Raw genomic sequence first — 20,091 nt, 5'->3', positions numbered from 1 at the left:
ACAATCCCACCATAACTCGACAATAACGCATGTATCCAGATATTTGAGTCGATATATCTATATATTTAGATGTTGCGCTTAGTTGAAATGGAAATATTATATGTTTTGTGAATTACAAGTTTTTTTATTCTTTTGATATTAGCTTACCATTGTTGTGTTGTTTGCTTGTTATGTTTATTGTATGTTTTGAATGATAACCTGATAGGTGTGAACAAAGGGAGATGAGATATCATTAAAGCATGCCCTAGGCAGCGGTGCAGATATATAACTTATATTTGTGTAGTTAAAGTTTCATTTTGAGTTGAAATTGTAATGACCATTTTGTAACAAGTAAATAGTTTTGATTAAAGCTTTGTATATGATGTTGAATTATAGTTATTTTGGATAATTGTATAAATATTTTATATACATTCTTAAATAATTGTTCTAGTTTATTGATTTTGTGATGTTTTTTTAATAGTAATTTATATTATTTAAATAGAATATTACATAAAATAATTTATATTATAAATAAAAAATTGTAATTAATTTGTGAATTAAATACTAAATTAGTCTTTAATATTAATTATCAATGTTTTAATTGTGACATCCCCATAATATACGACATGCATATATAATAAAGACGTCATCATGCATAATATAGGAAAGCAGTCAAGAGTAATTAAGGATTAAAGTCATCCTCAAAGTAACTTCAGAAATTAAACTTCAACTCCAAAAAGATCTAAACTGTAAAGTTAAAGGGAAACAATATTTCAAAATACAGACAATAATCGATAACATCCTAAGGAGACTAAGCAGCAACATTGTCTTCCTCCCAAGCCTGCTCTAGAGGCACCTCATCCGCCTCTACTCACATCCAAATGGATGATCATTGCAAAAGAAAGCATACCCAAGCAAACACAAACACACCAGCAAGGGTGAGCTAGATATAAAAGTCAGGTTATAGCAATCATACACAATAGACAGTTAAATACAGATACTAGACCATACAAACTTGACTTGTTACCCTTAAACTTGACTCGTCCGGACTAGAATGATTACCGAGCTATGGCAGGTCATGCACTCGTGGTGGCTTATGAAACTTGGGTTCCCCACCCTACCACACTCACTAGGTTAGCCTGTTCCGAGCCTTGAGGCATACTGGAAGCCCCCAAGACTAAGACCTCCTGCTACTCCTCACCACATGGTTCAATCCTCTCTACTTGAGAATGAAAGACTATTGGAGCGTCAGGATAACCCTCAAGACTGAGCTTCCCTGTAGATCATTCTAAACACTACTGCACCACCATGAATCTTCTCCTTGAAGATCATGGAATTATGTCAATCCATCATACTTTTCAAAAACCACATACTTTCACTTTTACATTGCATACAAACATAGATATAATACTAATTATACTTCAAAAGACCACAAAAAACTTAATAAGTCATCAAAAATCACATGAAACCATTCCCTGTACATTAATAGGCAATAACAGTCCAAGAAGAACCACTAAACAACACAAAACCCCTTAAACTCATACTTAGACAAGGAAAGCAACTTTGAAACCATCACCAACAGTTCCGGAAAGGCCCAAAACCCCTAAAACGACCTAAAGAACGTCCAAAAATGATATCCAGAACCCCGAAAACCACCCAAAACGGTCCTGGATGATTTTCCGACGACAATAATCGATTATCATATGTGATAATCGATTATTTGCGAGAGCTTTGAAGAGGATACAACTCTCTGACTAAAATAATCGATTATCAAGTGAGATAATCGATTATTCTTATCAGTTTTTGACAGTAACGTGATTTTTCTGGTTTTGGTGCATCTTAGACATATCCAAATGAACAAACTAAAATCTGTAACACTAATATTGATATGAAACATGTTTATAGATGAAAGTAAAGTATTGCATTGGTCATTTGGATAGGAATTAGATGTACTAAACCAACTCAATTTCTACTCCAAAACATCAAACTCAATAACTAGAGGACCCCAAACCCAATTTTATTAACTCAGGACCCAATTTCAATCCTACCATGTTGCTAATGGCTTTGCTCAATTTTATGACCCTAACCAGTTCTAATAGACTCATACCAGCCAGCCCCACTGTCCAATTTCACTCAAGACTCCCTAGGCTCAAATCATCTACCTCAGTTCCTCTTAAAAGGCATAAAACATTACTCTCTTAACCCTTTACTCTTCTCACAAGACCAACTCATCAATTCCATTCCAACCACTCTTTACTACCCAGTTGGTCAACGGAGAAAAATCAGATGTCTGAACGCATCAGTCTCACCTTCGACGCCAACACATATGACTAGTCACAACGTACTGGACCAGGCCATGGATGCTCTATGATCAGGGATGTGCCAACTCAGGTTTTTAAGATTCCTCTATCCTACCAACACAATACTCTCAACAAGTCCCAATTCAGTAACCTAAGTTATCCAAACTGCCCTATAGTGTTTTAGACTCTACTTGCCCCATTTCCCTTATCTCACTTCCCTTTACCGTAAGTTAACACAGTACCTGCACACCTATTTATTAACCCCAAGACCAACATTACATACTCCAGTCCTCTCCAACAACAGTCAGTACAACCAACAAATATATCCAGGTAAAATCAACATCAGTACAACATGATCACACAATTTCTTCACTTTCAACCAACACAATTTAAACATGTTCATCACCAAAACAATATAACAGTAAAAAGCAAAATAAATCATACAAGCATATCATACATCATCTAAAATTGTAACTAGCTCCCCTTACCTGGAAAACATTAACAGTACCACTCCTAGGAACGCTCTAGCAGTACCTCCTCACAGAGGCGAGTTTGACAGCACCGGTCGGAATGGAAAAACGTTCGGTTCAAACTGAAGCCCTTGGTGCAGCGAGTGCGGAAACACCCTCAAATAAAAATTTGATCGGTTCAGTGAAGAGAAAATCTAGAGAGAAGGTAGAGAGAATTTTAGGGCAAGGGTTTTAGAGAGAGAAAGAAAGCTGGCAAAATGAAGAAATTCTGAATTTTAGAAAACCCCTTCCTAAGGTCATGGGTCCTTAGCTTATGGGCTGACTGCCTCAACATAAGACTCAATAGCCTTATTATTTTCAGACTCTTACATTAATTACTTATTATTATTTATTTTAAATTAATCTCTATTTTAAATTAAAGACTAATTTAGAATCGTAACTCAAATTTTAGGAATTATTATTATAAATTGATTTTAATTTTAATTCATGCGTCAATTATAATTTTTTATTAGTAATATAACCTATTTTAGATATCAATTATTTTATATTTATTTAATAATTTTTTTATAGAATTATTAGTTATAAATGTTAGTTGGTAAAATAATATTGTTGTATAATTAAAATAATCTGTGAATGTTTTACTACTTTCATTACTTTTTTATGTTTTATGTTTTTTGTTTTTTATAAATTTATATTGAATATTATTTTTAACTATGACATTGTAGATACACTTACATTCTTTTGTTACTTTTTCCTTTAACTTTTATTTTTCGTCTTTTTTACTTTTCTTCTTCTTTTATTCTTTCATTTTTTTTTAAGTATGAAATTTAAATCTAAGTTTGCTCAAACCAAATTTGATCATATATATATATATATATATATATATATATATATATATATAAAATAAATATGAGAACTTCAACACGGAGTAGTTTTAATTAAATTTCATTAAATATAATTTATTATACTATTCATATTACTGATAAATGGTAGAACAAATATTAATATATCATTAAAACAAGCTATCAATGCTTTATTACTTTCATTAAAATTTTTTAATTTTTTTTCTTCTTCACTTTAATTCTTTTCTTCTCACTGGAATTGAAATTAAATTTGTTTAAATTTTATTATAAATATATATATATATATATATATATATATATATATATGATTTAATATGCTTTTAATCTTTATTAAAATTTGTTCTTATGAAAGTTTAATATATTTTAGTTTCTAAACTTTAAATATGAATAAACATAAAATTAAAAATAGAAAATTTGTTCAATAATTATTTCCCTAATAAGGAAATTGGTCATTTTAACTTTAATACAACTTATTATATCACTTAATAATCATAAGACAAAAAATGATAGTTATTAATTAGAACATAACTCTTTTTACTTAAAATGGAACATAAATAATTATGATTTAACAGTTCATTTTAAGTATGTAAAAAACAATTGATAATATATATATATATATATATATATATATATATATATATATATATATATATAACAGTGACAATATAAACCCTTATATTATTTTAAAAAATTAAGTAAGTTTAATTTAATTATATAAAACCAATTTTTAAGATGAGATAAAATCTAATTATATATTATAATTTAATCATAGTTTATGTATATAAGATGAAATTTATATCTATTTATATATTATAATTTGGTTACGTATTTAATTAATGTTGATTTTTTATATTTTTTTTGTTATTAATAATGAATGATAATTGACATGTTTATAAAAAATATCATTATGTCTTTAAAATAAACTATCAATATTTAACTACTTTTTTCTCTGTTTCTTTTAACTTCTTCTCTTTAATCTGTTCTCAGAAACTGAGATCAAAATTAAAAAATTTGAAGTATATTTTCTTTCTCTTGTCTTTTCTTCTTCTTTTTTTCTTTATTCTTATTGTACAGTGATAAGACTTTATTTAATTGAATATATCACAATTATATAGTCAGTCCATTGATAGAAAATTTAAAATTGAGTTACGTTGTTGCTAAAACTAGCATGATCTTGACTTTGGATTTTTATTTTTTTTTCCTTGTCTTACAAGTTTTATGTATGCTGTATTCAAGTCTACAATAACATTATATTTGATATTTTTAATTATTATCAAAGGTGTGATAAAGTTTAATTTTTTTTCTTAAATTCTTAGAAAAAAATTATAATTGTTAATAATCATTAGACAAAAAATATAATTATTAATTATAACACAACTAATTTCACTTAAAATGTAACATATTAATAGTCCATTTTGAGTTTGTAAAAAAAAAGGTGATGTAATATACAAAATATATATATATATATATATATATATATATATATATATATATATAATAGTGATAAGATAAACTCTTACATTATTTTAGAAAATCAATTAAGTTAATTCAATTATATAAAATTGACTTATAAGATGTGATTAGATCTAATTATATACTATAATTTAATTATATATCTAATTTATGTATATAAGATGAAGTTTATGTCTATTTTTAATTAGATATAACATATATCTACTTATACGTTATAATTTGGTTACATATTTAATTAATGTCAGTTTTTTATATTTTTTTTTTGTTATTGATAATAAACGCATTAAAAAAATATCATTGTGTTTTTAAAATAAACTATAAATATTTAACCACTTTCTTCCTCCATTTCTTTTAACTTCTTGTCTTTGATATTTTCTTCTGCCTTAAAAAAATTAGGTGTGTTTTCTTTATCTTATTTTTCGTCTTCTTTTTTTTAATTTAAGCATTTAATATATATATATATATATATATATATATATATATATAATAGTGACAAGATAAACTCTTACATTATTTTAGAAAATCAATTAAGTTTAAGAAAAATGGTACTATGACATACTTTTATATTCATTTAACAAAGGATACAAGGGTAAAATAGTTATAAAAGTATAAAATTTTGTATTTTTTCAAGAAAGAAGAAAGGAAAAAATAAATAAAGGTAGTGTCAAATGAATGTAAAAAATTTAAGTGTGTCAAAAAATATTTTTGTAAGTTTAACTCAATCATATAAACTAACTTATAAGATGAAATCAAACTTAATTATATACTATAATTTAATTATACATCTAATTGATAGTTGATGCATATAATATGAAATTTATATCTACTTGTATATTATAATTTGGTTACATTATTTAATTAGTGACGGTTTCTTATATTTTTTTTTTTGCTATTAATAATGAATGCTAACAGGCACATTTATTAAAAAAAAATTAATATCATTATGTCTTTAAAATAAACTATCAATATTTAACCATTTCTACATCCATTTCTTTTAAATTCTTCTCTTTGATTTTTTTTCTGAGAAACTGAGATCTGCCTTCAAAAATTTCAGGTATATTTTCTTTCTCTGATCTTTTCGTCTTCCTTTTTTCTTTATTTTTCTTTTAGTTGCCTTCAAACTTGATTTAATTGAATATATCATAATTATGTTTATGTTAAATTATATAGTCAGTCGATTGATAACATTTTTAAAGATTGAGTTATGTTGTTTATATGACTAAAACTAATAGATCTTGACTTTGGATTTTTATTTTTTTCCTTATTTTTACAAGTTTTGTGTATGTTGTATTCAAATCTACAATAACATTATATTTGATATTTTTAATTATTACCAAAGGTGTGATAAAGCTTAATTTGTTTTCTTAGATTCTTAGTGTTCAAATTTAAAAACTACAAATCTAGATAAATTAAGATTTCTTGTAGTTTGTGATGAAAATATCCTTCACAATTTTTTATAGACAATATCTTTTATGATTTTGTACTCGATAAAACTCTTCAAAATTTGTGAACGATAAAATCTTTTATATTATTTGACACAATCGTCTTTACCAATTAATGAAGGAAAATAAATTTAAATGTGTGAATTTATATTATGTTTTTTTATGTAATTTTTAGAAGTTGCGATGGTAATTTTTCTGTGTCTATTTGTTGTGGAGAAAACAAATATTTGCTAAAATACTTTGTGATGTCTAGATTTATAAGAATAATTATATGTGATAAATATGCCACTAATATCTTTTTGATAAAATTTAATTCATCTCGTGATTCTTTGTCATTATAATTTATTTTTTGTAATAAGTAAAAATAAAAGAAATTGCTTAATTTTATTTATCAATAAAATTATTTTTATACACAATGACTTCTAATTTTAACAAATTTTTCTTGTATGATAAAGTGTGATTGGACCCACATACATTATAATTTGTCTAATATTTAGTTATTCTAAAATTTCCAATACATTTCTTTATGTTAGAAACTTGACATCAAGAACAAATATTTATGAGTGATTCCATAGTCAGTGACATTGTAAATCTGATAATTTTTTTGGTAACTCTTGTAACATTTTAGAATATTTTTTTAAGTTCAACATAATTACATAAAAGCAATTTATAAGATTAAATTTGTATTCAATTATGCATGATCGTTTGAACATATTTCTAATTAAGATTTTCATTTCCAAGAAATAATAACTTTTTTAATTTAATTAAATATATTTTATTATATTTTTGTTATTAATCATAAATACTAGCCGACAAGTTAGTCAAAAAAAGTATTATTATATCATTAAAGCAAACCATTAATGTTTTAATTTTAGTTATCCGTTTCTTTAACTTCTATTTCTCTTCTTCTTTTCTTGTATAAGGTTCGAAATTAAAATATAAACTTATTTAGAACAAATTTTAGGTATATTATTTTCTATTCTTTATTTTTTTATATGTATGATGATCAAACATAATTTAATTTAGCACATATAGTTGTCTTTATGTTAAATATAATAATTAACTTATTGGTGTTTTTCTTAATAACAAATTTAAAAGATTATATCCCTCATCTTTGTTCATAAGGCTAAAAGTGAGCACAATCTTAGTTTAGTAATTCTATCTTTTTTCTTCTTCTTAGTGTTACAAATGTTGGGCATGTTTCATACAAACCTAGAGTAACATTATATATTCAATCTTTTTTAATTATTGTTGTCAAAAGGGTTATACATCTTTTGTTTTTGTTCCTAAAATCTCAATTTTCACTTATGATTGATGGTAAAAAAAGAATTCTTTCAATATAATTTCATTTGACACATTTAATTTTTGAATTTTAACTATAAGACTTAAGTTTAATTTTAGGGTAATGGAATGATTTTGTATAATCTGATCATATCTAAAATAGAAAATGAACATGACATGAGATAAGAAATGGTAGTATTTTATGTTCGAACTCATGTCGACTAAAAATAAAATTAATTTATAATATATAATGAATGCAAATCTCACTTTATAAACTAGTTTTCTGTGATTAAGTTAAGCTTAAAATCTACTCTGAGCTTAGTAAGAATTTTAATGCTATACAACATGTATATAATGTTTATTAAATTTCTATTCTTTTTATCACTTAAAACTTGTGAAGCCATCTTCATTTACCCATCTACGTAGATGTATCATTTAGACTAATGTGAATTTTTATCTTTAGAAGTTTTTATCTGAGATGCATAAATGCTTTTTCTTGTTGCATGTGTCACGTTCGATTTTCCCGGTGGTGGTCAGAATATTTTGAAGTCCATTGCACAAGAACATGGATGAAAACAAGCATGATCAAGCAGCAAAAGAAGGACGTGGGAAGAGCAAAGTTCAATCTGAACCCAAGGTGGAACCTCCTAGCAGTCCTCCAGCTCTCACCATTGGTCCCTCTGCCTCTTCATCCAACCCACAGACAGCAAAAGAATCATTGGAGCAGCAACTCAGTAAGTTCTGGGAAAAACAGCGTCAGGAAGTTGAGGAGACCAGTGAGTCCAAGAATCACTGCTTGCCATTGGCTAGGATCAAGAGGATAATGAAGTCTGATGAGGATGTGAGAATGGTATCAGCTGAGGCTCCTGTGCTGTTGGCCAAGGCTTGTGAGATGTTCATCATGGAGCTCACAATGAGGGCATGGGGTAATGTTGAGGAGAACAAGAGGAGGACACTTAGTAAGAATGACATTGCAGCTGCAATGTCAAAGACTGACATGTATGATTTTCTTGTTGATATTGTCCCCAGGGAAGACACAAGGGGTCCCTGAAGTGTTTCCAGGTATACCAGGAACACCCATTCCTCCCACTCTGTCTCAGATTCTTCCTAACAATCCTGTGCCACCTCATAATCAACATGATGCTGCAGGTCCACAGTCTGGTGCTCCAACAATGCTCATGGGAGTGCCCCTTCTTGATCCAACTGATCCTCAGCAGCTGCAAGACCAGCCTTCTCCAACTCCAGTGTTGCCCAAACCCGAAGAAGAGAACAACCCTTCTCCTGATTCAGATGACTGAGCAGATAAAAGTTAATCACTGAAAAACTAGACAATTATGCATTCAGTGTATGCTCAATAAGCTCAGCAGACTTTTGCTTTCCATTTTCCTTTTTAATGGTTTCTTAAACTGAGTTTAAATAAACCGAATTTGAATGTTTGAACCTTTTATCCTTGACAATTTGATGGTTTCAAGGTTGCTTTTATTTAAGTACTGTTAATTTGGGACGTTGAATATGATTGATTATAAATGCGCGAGTATTGCAGGGAGCTGAAGCAGTATATGCTACCATAGTATATGCTACCATATGACCTGGCATAGCTGGTCTCTACCATAGTATATGTTTCATAGATAGTTGCTGTGTTTTCCACAGCACAAAAGCGTTATTCCGTAAATATATTGAGGAGAGTTCATTTGCGCTAGTATAATGAACTCTAATATCTTTAATATGACATTGCACATGAATGTTCTTCATTGGGATCAGTAATATGTTGCTGAAGTGTGACAGAAGGATGAGCAACCCAAAAAAACAGAGGAAGGAAGAATATGATATTTATATTTATCAGAGATTTATATGTGTTGCCATTGATTTTTCTTTAAGCAGAGGATCCAATCAAAGGATTATCATTTATCAGATGCTTTCACAATATTTGACTTGTAAATGTCATGAATCAGCGTCATTGTCAACCAAATCACTCTGTCTTCGATACAGTGTTTTTTTAGTATGCCTTTCAAAGTTAGTATATATTAGGAGTATTATGTCATGAATATGCCCAGAATTTTTGTGAGAATTATCACAAGCATACGCACTAAAATGCAGTGACTATGCACATGATAATTAATCAAACCATTAAGTGTCGGAACTTCAGCATTTCAGTATTTGTACAACCCAAAAAGGATAACCGACAATTCATGACATGTTTCCTTTTCATGAACTTTGAACAAACAAGACTCACCATTCTCAATCCAAGCCAGAAGATTATGTAAACCTTTTACCTGTAATATCTCAAAAACTCAAAACCCAAACCCTTTTCGATTGATCCAACTGAAATCACAGAATTCCTATACCAATTTTTTTTATAAATACAGATAAATAAATAAAAATTCAAAGTGTTTCAGAAAACAAACAAGCCAGTAAAGGGGAATAAATATTTAGTTACTTAATCTCTTAAAGTCATGAATGTTATTATTTAGTAGCTAAGTGACCACATTTCACCGGTAACGATCGTCTATAGAATAAAGATTTAATATCTATTTTGGTCTCTATTTTCATAATTTTTGTTTAAAATAGTTATTGACTTTTTGTTGGTATTGAAAATAATCTTGTTAACGGCAGAATGTCTACATGAACTTCAATGAATGATGTGATCAATTTTTTCTGATGTAGTTGTCCATGGTCTCTTTTCACCTCATCGTATTCAACCTATCACCACCAGATCACCATGATTTCCTTCTACCATCATTGACGATTCGCTATCCTTGCACCTTCCATTATCGTCAACCACCATATAACACATAGTCATCACAAGCCACCATTGTTCAAAATCACAACATGCAACAGAAAACCTCAAATCGTAAAAGACATCAAAACAACAATATGGCAAGCATCCAAAATTGCGAATCACATCTCATACTTGCAATCCCAAATTACGAATCACATCCCAAACTAGCAATCCCAAATCGAAATATCAATTTACACCACCACATATCAACCTTTCCAAACCACAACAAAACCTAATTGCATTCACCATACATTGTTTATCATCTTCTCCAAAAGCAAATAAATCTCAAATCGCTAGTTCAACACTTCATACCGTCACCAGAAAAGACCACCACAAAATCGCGTCTCTTCCACGACAATGCATAACCACCATGAACCACTGCGAAACAACATTCTGCAAATCGAAAACTCAAACCAAAAAACCCTAATTGTTTCACTGTCATGAAAAACCAAAAAATTCTAATTACTTCACTATAATGGGAAACCAAAAAACCCTAATTGATTCACTGCCATGGGAAACCAAAAAAACCTTAATTGCTTCACTATCATTCGAAACCAGAAAATCTTAATTACTTCACTGTCACGAGAAACCAAAAAATCATAATTATTTCACTGCCATCGATAACTATGTGAGACAAAATCACAGTCACGTCATTCATTAAGACTTACATAAACATTGTATAGTTAACAATTTAGATATCATAAAAAAAAAGACTAAATTGAATAAAAATTATATAAAATAAAACCACTTATAAACGTTGGAAAAAAAAATCAACAATCAAAGCTACGAAAATAGAAATCAAAATTAAACCTATAATTAAATGATCAAAAAGATAATATTAAAACTAGGAGGCGATATTTTAAATTTATTTTTTATTGATAAAATATGAAATTGATTCAATTAAATAAAAATACTAAGAGTAATTTAGCTAAAAAAAATAGCTTTGTTAATATATTTATTGTTCTAATTAAATTGAAAGGAATGAACAGAAACATGAATGTCTCTGATAAAAATATTATCTTATTCATATCTTTATACCTTTATACTCGACAGAAAAACCCAGCGGCTTCAAAGTTCAAATCCACTGTCTCAGATTCAGCTCCTTTATAGTTTAGCTGAGAATTCAATAACAGTGAGAAAGTTGCTCTCTTTTACATTTTGTTGGTTCCTAGGTTTGGCGTTAGGATAGTTCTATTTGGAAGTTCCCAATTTGGAAGATTTTCAAAAAAACGACATGTCATTGGCACCGTTTTCGCTATAGGTATTTATTTCCTTTTATCGAAGGAGTGTTGTGTTGTGTCTTGACTAAACCCGGAGAAACATGGGTCCAAAATCAGTGTCAGACATGAAGATGAACGCTATTAGGTCAGGGATAGTGGTGTTGGGAACGCTTGCATTCGGCTACTTGAGCATACAAATTGGTTTCAAGCCTTATCTCGAGAAAGCTCAGAAACAGAACGCACTCTACCAATCTGATTCTTCTCAGGAAGAATCGTCTTCAGCTTTCCCAGAACGCCCATCGTAACCACACTCTGTTTGGATTAGGAGAAAAGGAGGCAAATTATGTTGTCCCAGTTGTGTGATGGTAACTAATTACCTAGTTAGTTTTGTTTTGTTAAACTTTATGTCTCTATTTTATTTCTTTATATAATATCATCTATCTGGCTTGAGCCCTGTTTAGTGATGTGATATTATCATCTTGGATTGTTATATGTGTCTGGAATTGGCAATAATATGTGTTCTCAATACCCCAATTATCCCGATAACAGTGTTTTTTCTCCTCTTTTTCTTGTTATTTATCTTAGATAATGATACAAATTGAATTTAGCCTTTAGAAGATGTTACTTGATGGGGAGTTAGGGACTATGCATGCACTAGCTATTTGCCTGTGTGTTCTATTTCAGACTCCTAGGAAATCTTTGTCCATACATTCTTCATGAGCACAAAGTATAGATCAAACGTTATTGAGGGTAATCAAACCCCAAAAACACAAACTGAGTATGCCACAGGCTACAGTTAAATTCAGGCTGCATTGTTTGCACCAGTATTTTATATTTTTTTTCTCAGCAAATTCAGCACACATTGATCTAAGAAAGTGCTGCACAACTTATGATGTCAAAGGAAGAATGACATAATACATGATAATGCTGTAAGACTAATGTGGTTTGTTTGATCTATGATAGTATTATGCATTGGCAATCCTCTGTGTGGATTGTGGATGACATACTTCTAGCGCACAGAAGCCAAATCAAGAGCTAATGGAAGAAACGAATAAATGATTCCAACCATCTATAACCGCATCTCCATCAGTATAAGATCAGTATCTCCTTCTGTACCTAAATGAATATGCATTTCCTTCCTGTCATTCTTTGGTTAATGTTGATGACACTGGATAGTTTGAGCTTAGAAAGAATGAGAGAGAGAGAGAGAATTAGACTTTTTTTAATTTTATTTATTCTCAAACATAAACATAATAGGACTTTACCTTCTGAGCATGATAGTAATTTAAAACATTGCATATTCTTATGATGATTTTGTGTCAATTTTGTCTGAGAAACCTTGATAATTTATTGCATAGCGACCCAATTTGTGGATACCATTGTTATAGATTAACTAGTAAACTCTAATGATGTTAATTTTGAGTAAATTAGTAATTAACATAAGTGTGAATTATGATGCACAATTACAAGCGTGGAAATGGTTAAAGAAAATGAAGTTTGGTTTCTGCTTTTCAATATCAGTTTGGATATTGAATCCAAATGTGTGCCTAGGAATCTAGCTTAATTGAGTAAATGATGATGGAGGGGATATCAGAGAAGCCTACAAGTAAGGAGTGCTTGTTATTGTCAACATTGTTGGCTTGCAGTATTTTTATTGTTAAGAACAGGAGAAGTAGTAATGTATGATTGTTTTCAATGTTATAGCTTTCAGGCTTTTTGCTTGGAATGTTTACTAATTTGGATGGTTTTGTTGGTTCAATTCACAATCCCCTTTCACAATGATGACCCTACAACAAATTTATGGCCTTGTACTGGTTGGATGATTTATTTCAACTTCTTGTGCTTTAATCAATTTCATGATTAATTACAATTTCTTTGCCTTTCAAAAATCAATAGTGTGAACTTTTCCTCCATGATTTCTCGAAATTGATTTGGAATATTTTCAATGCAAATCAATTTCTAATAATAGTTGGAAATTATTAAGGCACTATTTAGGCCTTTCTTCAAATTGCATATTTGTTGTCCTTTAGTCATCCATTTTGAGACTATTGACATATAATTAGAGTTAGTAAACAATTTTGTACTCAAAATGGCATATTGTTTATCTTTGATCCTTGAATATATATTTTAGCTCCTTAATTAACGGTTCCATTAGTGAAGCGAAGTTACTGGCAGGACAAATTAGACTGCACATCTACTGTTTAAATCACTTAAAGAATTCCTAAACGGATTGATTCACAAAATTGTACCAATTTGTCAAATCTTCCTCCCTGATTTCACGACCCTAAGTTATCCTTTTCTGACACATAACAGAAGATTCCTCCCAACTATTTTCAATCAAACCCATGGAACTAATGATACGATGAAGCGGAAGCATTTATGGGAATGATAGTGGTGTTATGCACTTGTTGACTATGGAAAAAGGTTCTGGATTATGGAGTGTTAGAAGTGACTGTGAACTAGAGCGTTTTGTGGACAAACTTGCATAAAACAAATGGAGACTACAAAATTTAATATATTCAATATGGACATATCAACTTTGGAATATGAAGTTTCACATGATGGATGCATTAACCTAACTGAATTTGAAGATAACATTTATGTTAAGACAGAGGGAAAAAACCCTTCCTTGTTAAGGATAATGAGAGGGATGAGATCATGAAACACTCTGTCTGCAATGCAACTATGTACAGTTGAGGATGTACTATAAAAAGAACTATAAGAGAAAATAGTTGGAAGAATCTGTATAAGTTGGCCTTCTTGTATATGAAGAAGACGACATGACAAATTTTCTTGGTCTGTTACAATGTTGCACACACTTTGTATGAACGAAGGAACGTTATGAGATCACATATTGTTGAAGTCATTTCACTTTATTAAGGATTTGAAAAATATGGAAGAGACATTGTAAATGAGCAACAAAACTGATTTTTCTTTGATCACTGACTCTCTGGTACAAGCATTCTATCGAAACACTTCTCTCTGAGTGTGAACATGATAATGACGATCGTGATAACCCATTAGGAAACTTGTTTGCTACACGGGGATCCAGGGATGTTTGCTCAATTAGTTCAAACATAGGTAAGTCTATATCAAATCTACACATTATAGGAAAAAGGGTAGATGCTGCAAGAAGAAGCTGTTTGGAAAACCGAGCACCGAAGATGTAAAGAAAAAATTAAGCAAGTAATTATCACTGAAGATTTTCAAAATTATCTCTTTGAACAAGTAGTTTAGTTGGTGATGCATACACTTAATTGATGATGATAAAATATTTTAAATTAATATTATTATATATTTCACTATTTATTACTGGACAAAATTTTTAAAACAAATGAATAGCATTTTTTATAAATAAACGAAGTAAAAAGGTAAGAAGTTCAAAAAAACAATTGAAGGAAATCAATCAAACACAAAATTGCAATATCTTTACATAGAACATTTTTACTAAATTGTCCTTATACTCTTATTTATTTATATTTTTTTTCGTAATTGTTGTTCGTTCAAACAGATAATTATTACGTTCTTATAAAAACTTCACTCTTATTTATATCATTTCTCGTAATTGTTCTCTTCTTACAGAAAATTATTGTCTTCAGAGTACATACTCTTCTGAATACATTATATCCTAAGATTGCTCTCCCAATTAGTTTGTAGCTTGCAAAACATCAATAATTATTTATTGAATAACATTTTCTTTCTCCTAATTTGTCCTAATTGATTCATGGTTAACAATCAAAGAATTAAGATTAGTGTGAGTATTTAGTTAAAACAATATTAAAATAGAATTATAATTATTGTACTTAAAAAAGAGAAAATAAAAAGCTTAAACTACACAAAATGCATAAGAGGAAGTATTAAGAAAGTCAACTTATAAAGACCTAGAAAATAATATTGTAGAAATGATAATGATTTAAAAATAGTAACACTTAATTATTTCAATATTAAAAGGTTTTAATATAAATAGTTTTGTTATCAAGGAGTTTTATAATTTTAAAACACATAATCTCTCTAAAAATCACTTTTCTAGAGTTCTCTTACTTCTTTCTAGGAGTTCTCTTGTCTATTTGAAGATTCGAGACCGTCTAAGTGATACTTAAGGTGAAATCTTCAAGTTCATTTGATCAGTTTTTTAGATTGAGTAAGTTGGTTTCTGCTTCTTTCTTTGGTAAGTTTTATTTTCTTTTTTGCACATAAGTTTTTCGTACATTAACTTACTATTTCTTCTCTGTTTGTTTGTGTTTGTCTGTTTATGTTTTCTTGTTTGTGATGATCACCTAAATTGTGAAAGTAGATAAAAGTGTTTTAGTTAGTTTAATGTATGCGGGGGTAATGTAAAGCTTAGAAGTAGACAATTTCATTTTACTTTTTATTATTATTAGAATTCAGTATTTTGCTTTAGTACGTAGTATAATAGAATCTTAAAAGTATAAAATCTTTATATATATATTTATTTATTTTATAGTTATGTATAAGATAATTATAATAGCTTTATGTATATATTATTTTTTTAAGATTTTTTTTATTCTCATTTTTTTATATAACTTTTTTTAGTAGTTGTATATTATTAAAATAGAATATTACACCACTTAATTACTAAAGTATAAATTATTCATTGCATATATTTCAGTGGTTAAAATTCATTAATGAACCATGTGTTTTATATTTATATCACATAGTTATTAAAACTCAATAAACGACTATTTATAATCGTTACAAAATAAAATTATTAATATATTGTATTAACGGCAATGACTTGCATCCTTAAAAAACCGGCGTGGCGGTGTCCGTATCATATATAAAATGAAGCCATTGACCCACGCTCCACACTTCGGCGCATGAAAGCACGTTCCAATCCAAAGTCCAATTCCCCCACTCTCTTCAAACAACGCGGTGCACGTCTCTCTAACCGTTACTCACTTCCTCCATCTTCTTCTAAATATTAGACTCATCTTTTTTCAGTTTTAAATCAAATTCCTGATTTTTCCATTTGAAAACAAATCATCTTCACACGAAATAGCCAAAGAAAATAATTGAAACACACAATCCATAGTATATCAGTCAGCAGAATTTTATTATTACTGTAACAAATAATGAATGATATATTCAAAACTGACCCATAAACAAATATAGTTAACAAAGGTGATAAACTTTTTAGTCAAACTGTGATTGAAGAGTACTTCTTGATCAACCATAAATATTGATTCTTTTCTCTTTTGGCTCTGCATTCACGCGCCATATATTCTGAAACTCACCCATCAAGTAAGGCTTAGCGAAGGGGCCAATGAAAATTCCTTGCATGCCACCCTTCAGAGTTTACAAAGTTGTCATCTTCTCTGTCTTTTCTCATCAGTCTTCACAAGTTCAACCGTTATTACAGGAACACCACTCACCCGAATTCTAGAATTTCAGAATTTGAATTTCCTCTGTCTATACTCAATTTGATGTCTTCTAAGAGGACCCCACAGCAATACGTGGAAGCCATGCCGGAGTTGGAAACTTTAAGGAGGGTGAAACGTTTAAGGTTGTTTGAACCGTCGGTTAGTGTTGCTGGGTTTTCTCTGGTATCTGCCTTTGTTGTATGGAGCTTCTTCTACTTGGATTATAAGGAACTCGCTGGAAGGTTCGGGTTCTCGGGTCAATCTGAGAGGGTTACTTGGTCGCACCAGAAAAGTGGTTCAGCAGAGGGACGTGTGCATAGAGTTGAGTTTCTTGGAGAAAAGGGTGGTGGGTGTGATTTGTTTGAGGGTAACTGGGTTTGGGATGAAAGTTACCCTTTGTATGAGTCAAAAGATTGTAGCTTCCTTGATCGGGGATTTCGGTGTTCGGAGAATGGAAGACCTGATTTGTTTTATACAAAGTGGAGGTGGCAACCCAAAGCTTGCAACTTGCCCAGGTACACTTATATGCTGCTCTTTTTGTCCTTATATTTCCCATTTTTGCCTCGAAAAACCATTAAAAAAAAAACACCAATCACGAACTACAACAAACCCTCCGTCATTCATTGTTTTGAGCACCGTTTTGCTGCTGAGAAATGTTATTTCAATTTCCATTCAATGCAGTCAATGTCCAGTTTTCAGTATTAGAAACTCTGAATAATTATTTTTTTCAAAAAAAGAAGATAATGTGTGACTTTTCCAATTTTGATCATGTTAGTGTTATCTAGTGGTGCAAGACTAATCTCGAGTCACTGTATTCTGATTTAGTAGTATTACGCTATTCTTATCCGCGTCTTTTAAGAGTGACGCAACTATTGTGTAGCAACGAATTTTTTCTTGTATTGTGTTATAAGGAGAGATATTTCCATAAACGGATTTAGTGGTAAAAAAAATAGAGCAAATTCAAATTTTTGTTCACAAAAATTAATGTATTAACGACTAATAGTTGTTTAAAAAAATATAAATATATTATCTTGACTTGGGTAATTTTTATAAAAATATTATAAAAGTCAATAATCACATTTTATATAACAATATAATCAGGTTAGATGAACACCCTGGCTCTTCTTTCGGTTGGATTAAACAGCAACCCTTCGATCCTTCCTATATTAGTTGCATCAGTGGCATTTTAATTTATTTTAGGTTGTAATATATTCTTGCTCTGAACTAAGAACATTGAACTTCTCGTTAATAAACACAGATTGAATGCAACAACCATGTTAGAAAAACTTCGAAACAAGCGCCTGGTATTTGCTGGGGACTCAATTGGGAGAAACCAATGGGAGTCACTATTATGCATGCTCTCTGCTGGTGTTCCTAACAAGGATTCAATCTACGAAGTGAATGGTAGCCCAATTACAAAGCACAAGGGGTTCTTGGTGTTTAGATTCAAGGATTATAACTGTACAGTGGAATACTACAGAGCTCCATTTCTTGTATTGCAAAGCCGGCCTCCTCCTAGAACTAATGAAAAGATTAGAACAACCCTGAAGTTGGATCAGATGGATTGGTACTCTTCGAAATGGAGAGATGCAGATGTTTTGGTTCTTAACACAGGGCACTGGTGGAATTATGAGAAAACCATAAAAGGGTAACTCATTCCGACATGATTTTTATCATTTCAATATGACCACCTATGACATGATTGATTCGTTTTTTCTGTAATTCTCCAGGGGCTGTTATTTCCAAGAAGGGTTGGAAGTGAAGTTGGAAATGAAGGTAGAAGAAGCGTATAAGAAGTCCATTGAAACAGTGTTGAACTGGATACAAAATTCAGTAAATGCTAGGAAGACTCAAGTTTTCTTTTGCACTTATGCCCCTGTGCATTTCAGGTATGTAAATTGGTTTCAAATATCTGAATATGTTTAGTTCTTGGAAACTAAATTTCTGTAATATGTATGATGCAGAGGTGGTGATTGGAGAAAAGGTGGAAGCTGTCATTTGGAAACACTACCAGAGCATGGCTCCTCGTTGGTGCCTAAGGATAACTGGTCGCAATTCAAAATAGCCAATTCTGTGCTATTAGCACATACAAATACCAGTGAAGTTTTGAAGTTCAAGATATTGAATGTAACTCAGATGACGGCTCAGAGAAAAGATGGTCATTCATCCATATATTATCTGGACCCAAATGCAGACCCAACACCTCTCCATCGCCAAGATTGCAGCCACTGGTGTCTCCCTGGTGTACCAGATGCTTGGAATGAGCTACTCTACGCATTGTTCATGAAACATGAAACTTCTCATACACAAAACTAGCAATACACATGTCAAGCATATACATATAGCCTTTTATTTGTACTGTATAGATTCGTGGAATATATTTTTTGCATTACAAAGGCAAATGAATATACCAATTGCAAGAACTAGTCATCGGATTTTATCCTTTTGTTTCAGCAGTGACCAATGCTAGGTACTTATCTCAACAACTACATTAGGTCAACTTCAAAAAAGAGTGCTGCGGGTAGAATCCAAATGTCAGCTAGGATTATTCTTTTTTGGAACTTAATTGTTTTCTGCAATATTTGTTACTACATTCAACTGTATCATTTACGGGTCTGTAAGTAGTTTATAGATGGTGCTTTCAAAACTTGAAAGGTTACTTGCTTTTTTTTTTCTTTTTAGAATTTGTTAAGATTAAATTTGTTTCCCCATACCTGTTGTCTATATTATTTATGTCATTCAATCCAAGATAACATTTATAATTCTATAAAGAGATTTCATTGATTCAGTAATGGCTAATAATATGCCAAAGACATGGAATACAACACTTATATATAATGGTTTGAACTCGATTGTCAAGACTTATTGGAACATTTGTTTCTTGTGAGTAAACGTGAAAAGTA

The 20,091-nt window shown here is 30.4% G+C and overlaps 2 protein-coding genes across 2 annotated transcripts; both read left to right on the top strand.

The window, feature by feature from the left end:
* Positions 1-6,081: 6,081 nt before the first annotated feature.
* Positions 6,082-9,248, top strand: LOC108342662 (nuclear transcription factor Y subunit C-2). Its single transcript, XM_052879459.1, is given in 3 exon segments — positions 6,082-6,139; positions 8,346-8,837; positions 8,839-9,248. Coding segments are annotated over 2 exon segments (732 nt in total). The 5' UTR covers positions 6,082-6,139; positions 8,346-8,373; the 3' UTR covers positions 9,107-9,248.
* Positions 9,249-16,640: 7,392 nt separating this feature from the next.
* On the top strand, positions 16,641-20,047 carry LOC108342243 (protein trichome birefringence-like 11). Its single transcript, XM_052879458.1, has 4 exons — positions 16,641-17,703; positions 18,447-18,836; positions 18,919-19,077; positions 19,153-20,047. Exons 1-4 carry the CDS (start codon positions 17,252-17,254, stop codon positions 19,502-19,504), a joined length of 1,353 nt encoding a protein of 450 aa, XP_052735418.1. The 5' UTR covers positions 16,641-17,251; the 3' UTR covers positions 19,505-20,047.
* The last annotated feature ends 44 nt before the right edge of the window (positions 20,048-20,091 follow it).

This window comes from Vigna angularis, chromosome 6 (assembly GCF_016808095.1).
Source record: "Vigna angularis cultivar LongXiaoDou No.4 chromosome 6, ASM1680809v1, whole genome shotgun sequence".
Lineage (NCBI taxonomy): Eukaryota > Viridiplantae > Streptophyta > Magnoliopsida > Fabales > Fabaceae > Vigna > Vigna angularis.
This window is presented reverse-complemented; position numbering and strand designations above follow the sequence as displayed.

Bases quoted from the DNA above. Each gene is read 5' to 3' on its own strand.
- LOC108342243 (XM_052879458.1), top strand. From the start codon at position 17,252: ATGTCTTCTAAGAGGACCCCACAGCAATACGTGGAAGCCATGCCGGAG. The intron at 18,837-18,918 runs GTAACTCATTCC...GTAATTCTCCAG, and splicing joins TATGAGAAAACCATAAAAGG to GGGCTGTTATTTCCAAGAAG. The intron at 19,078-19,152 runs GTATGTAAATTG...TGTATGATGCAG, and splicing joins TATGCCCCTGTGCATTTCAG to AGGTGGTGATTGGAGAAAAG.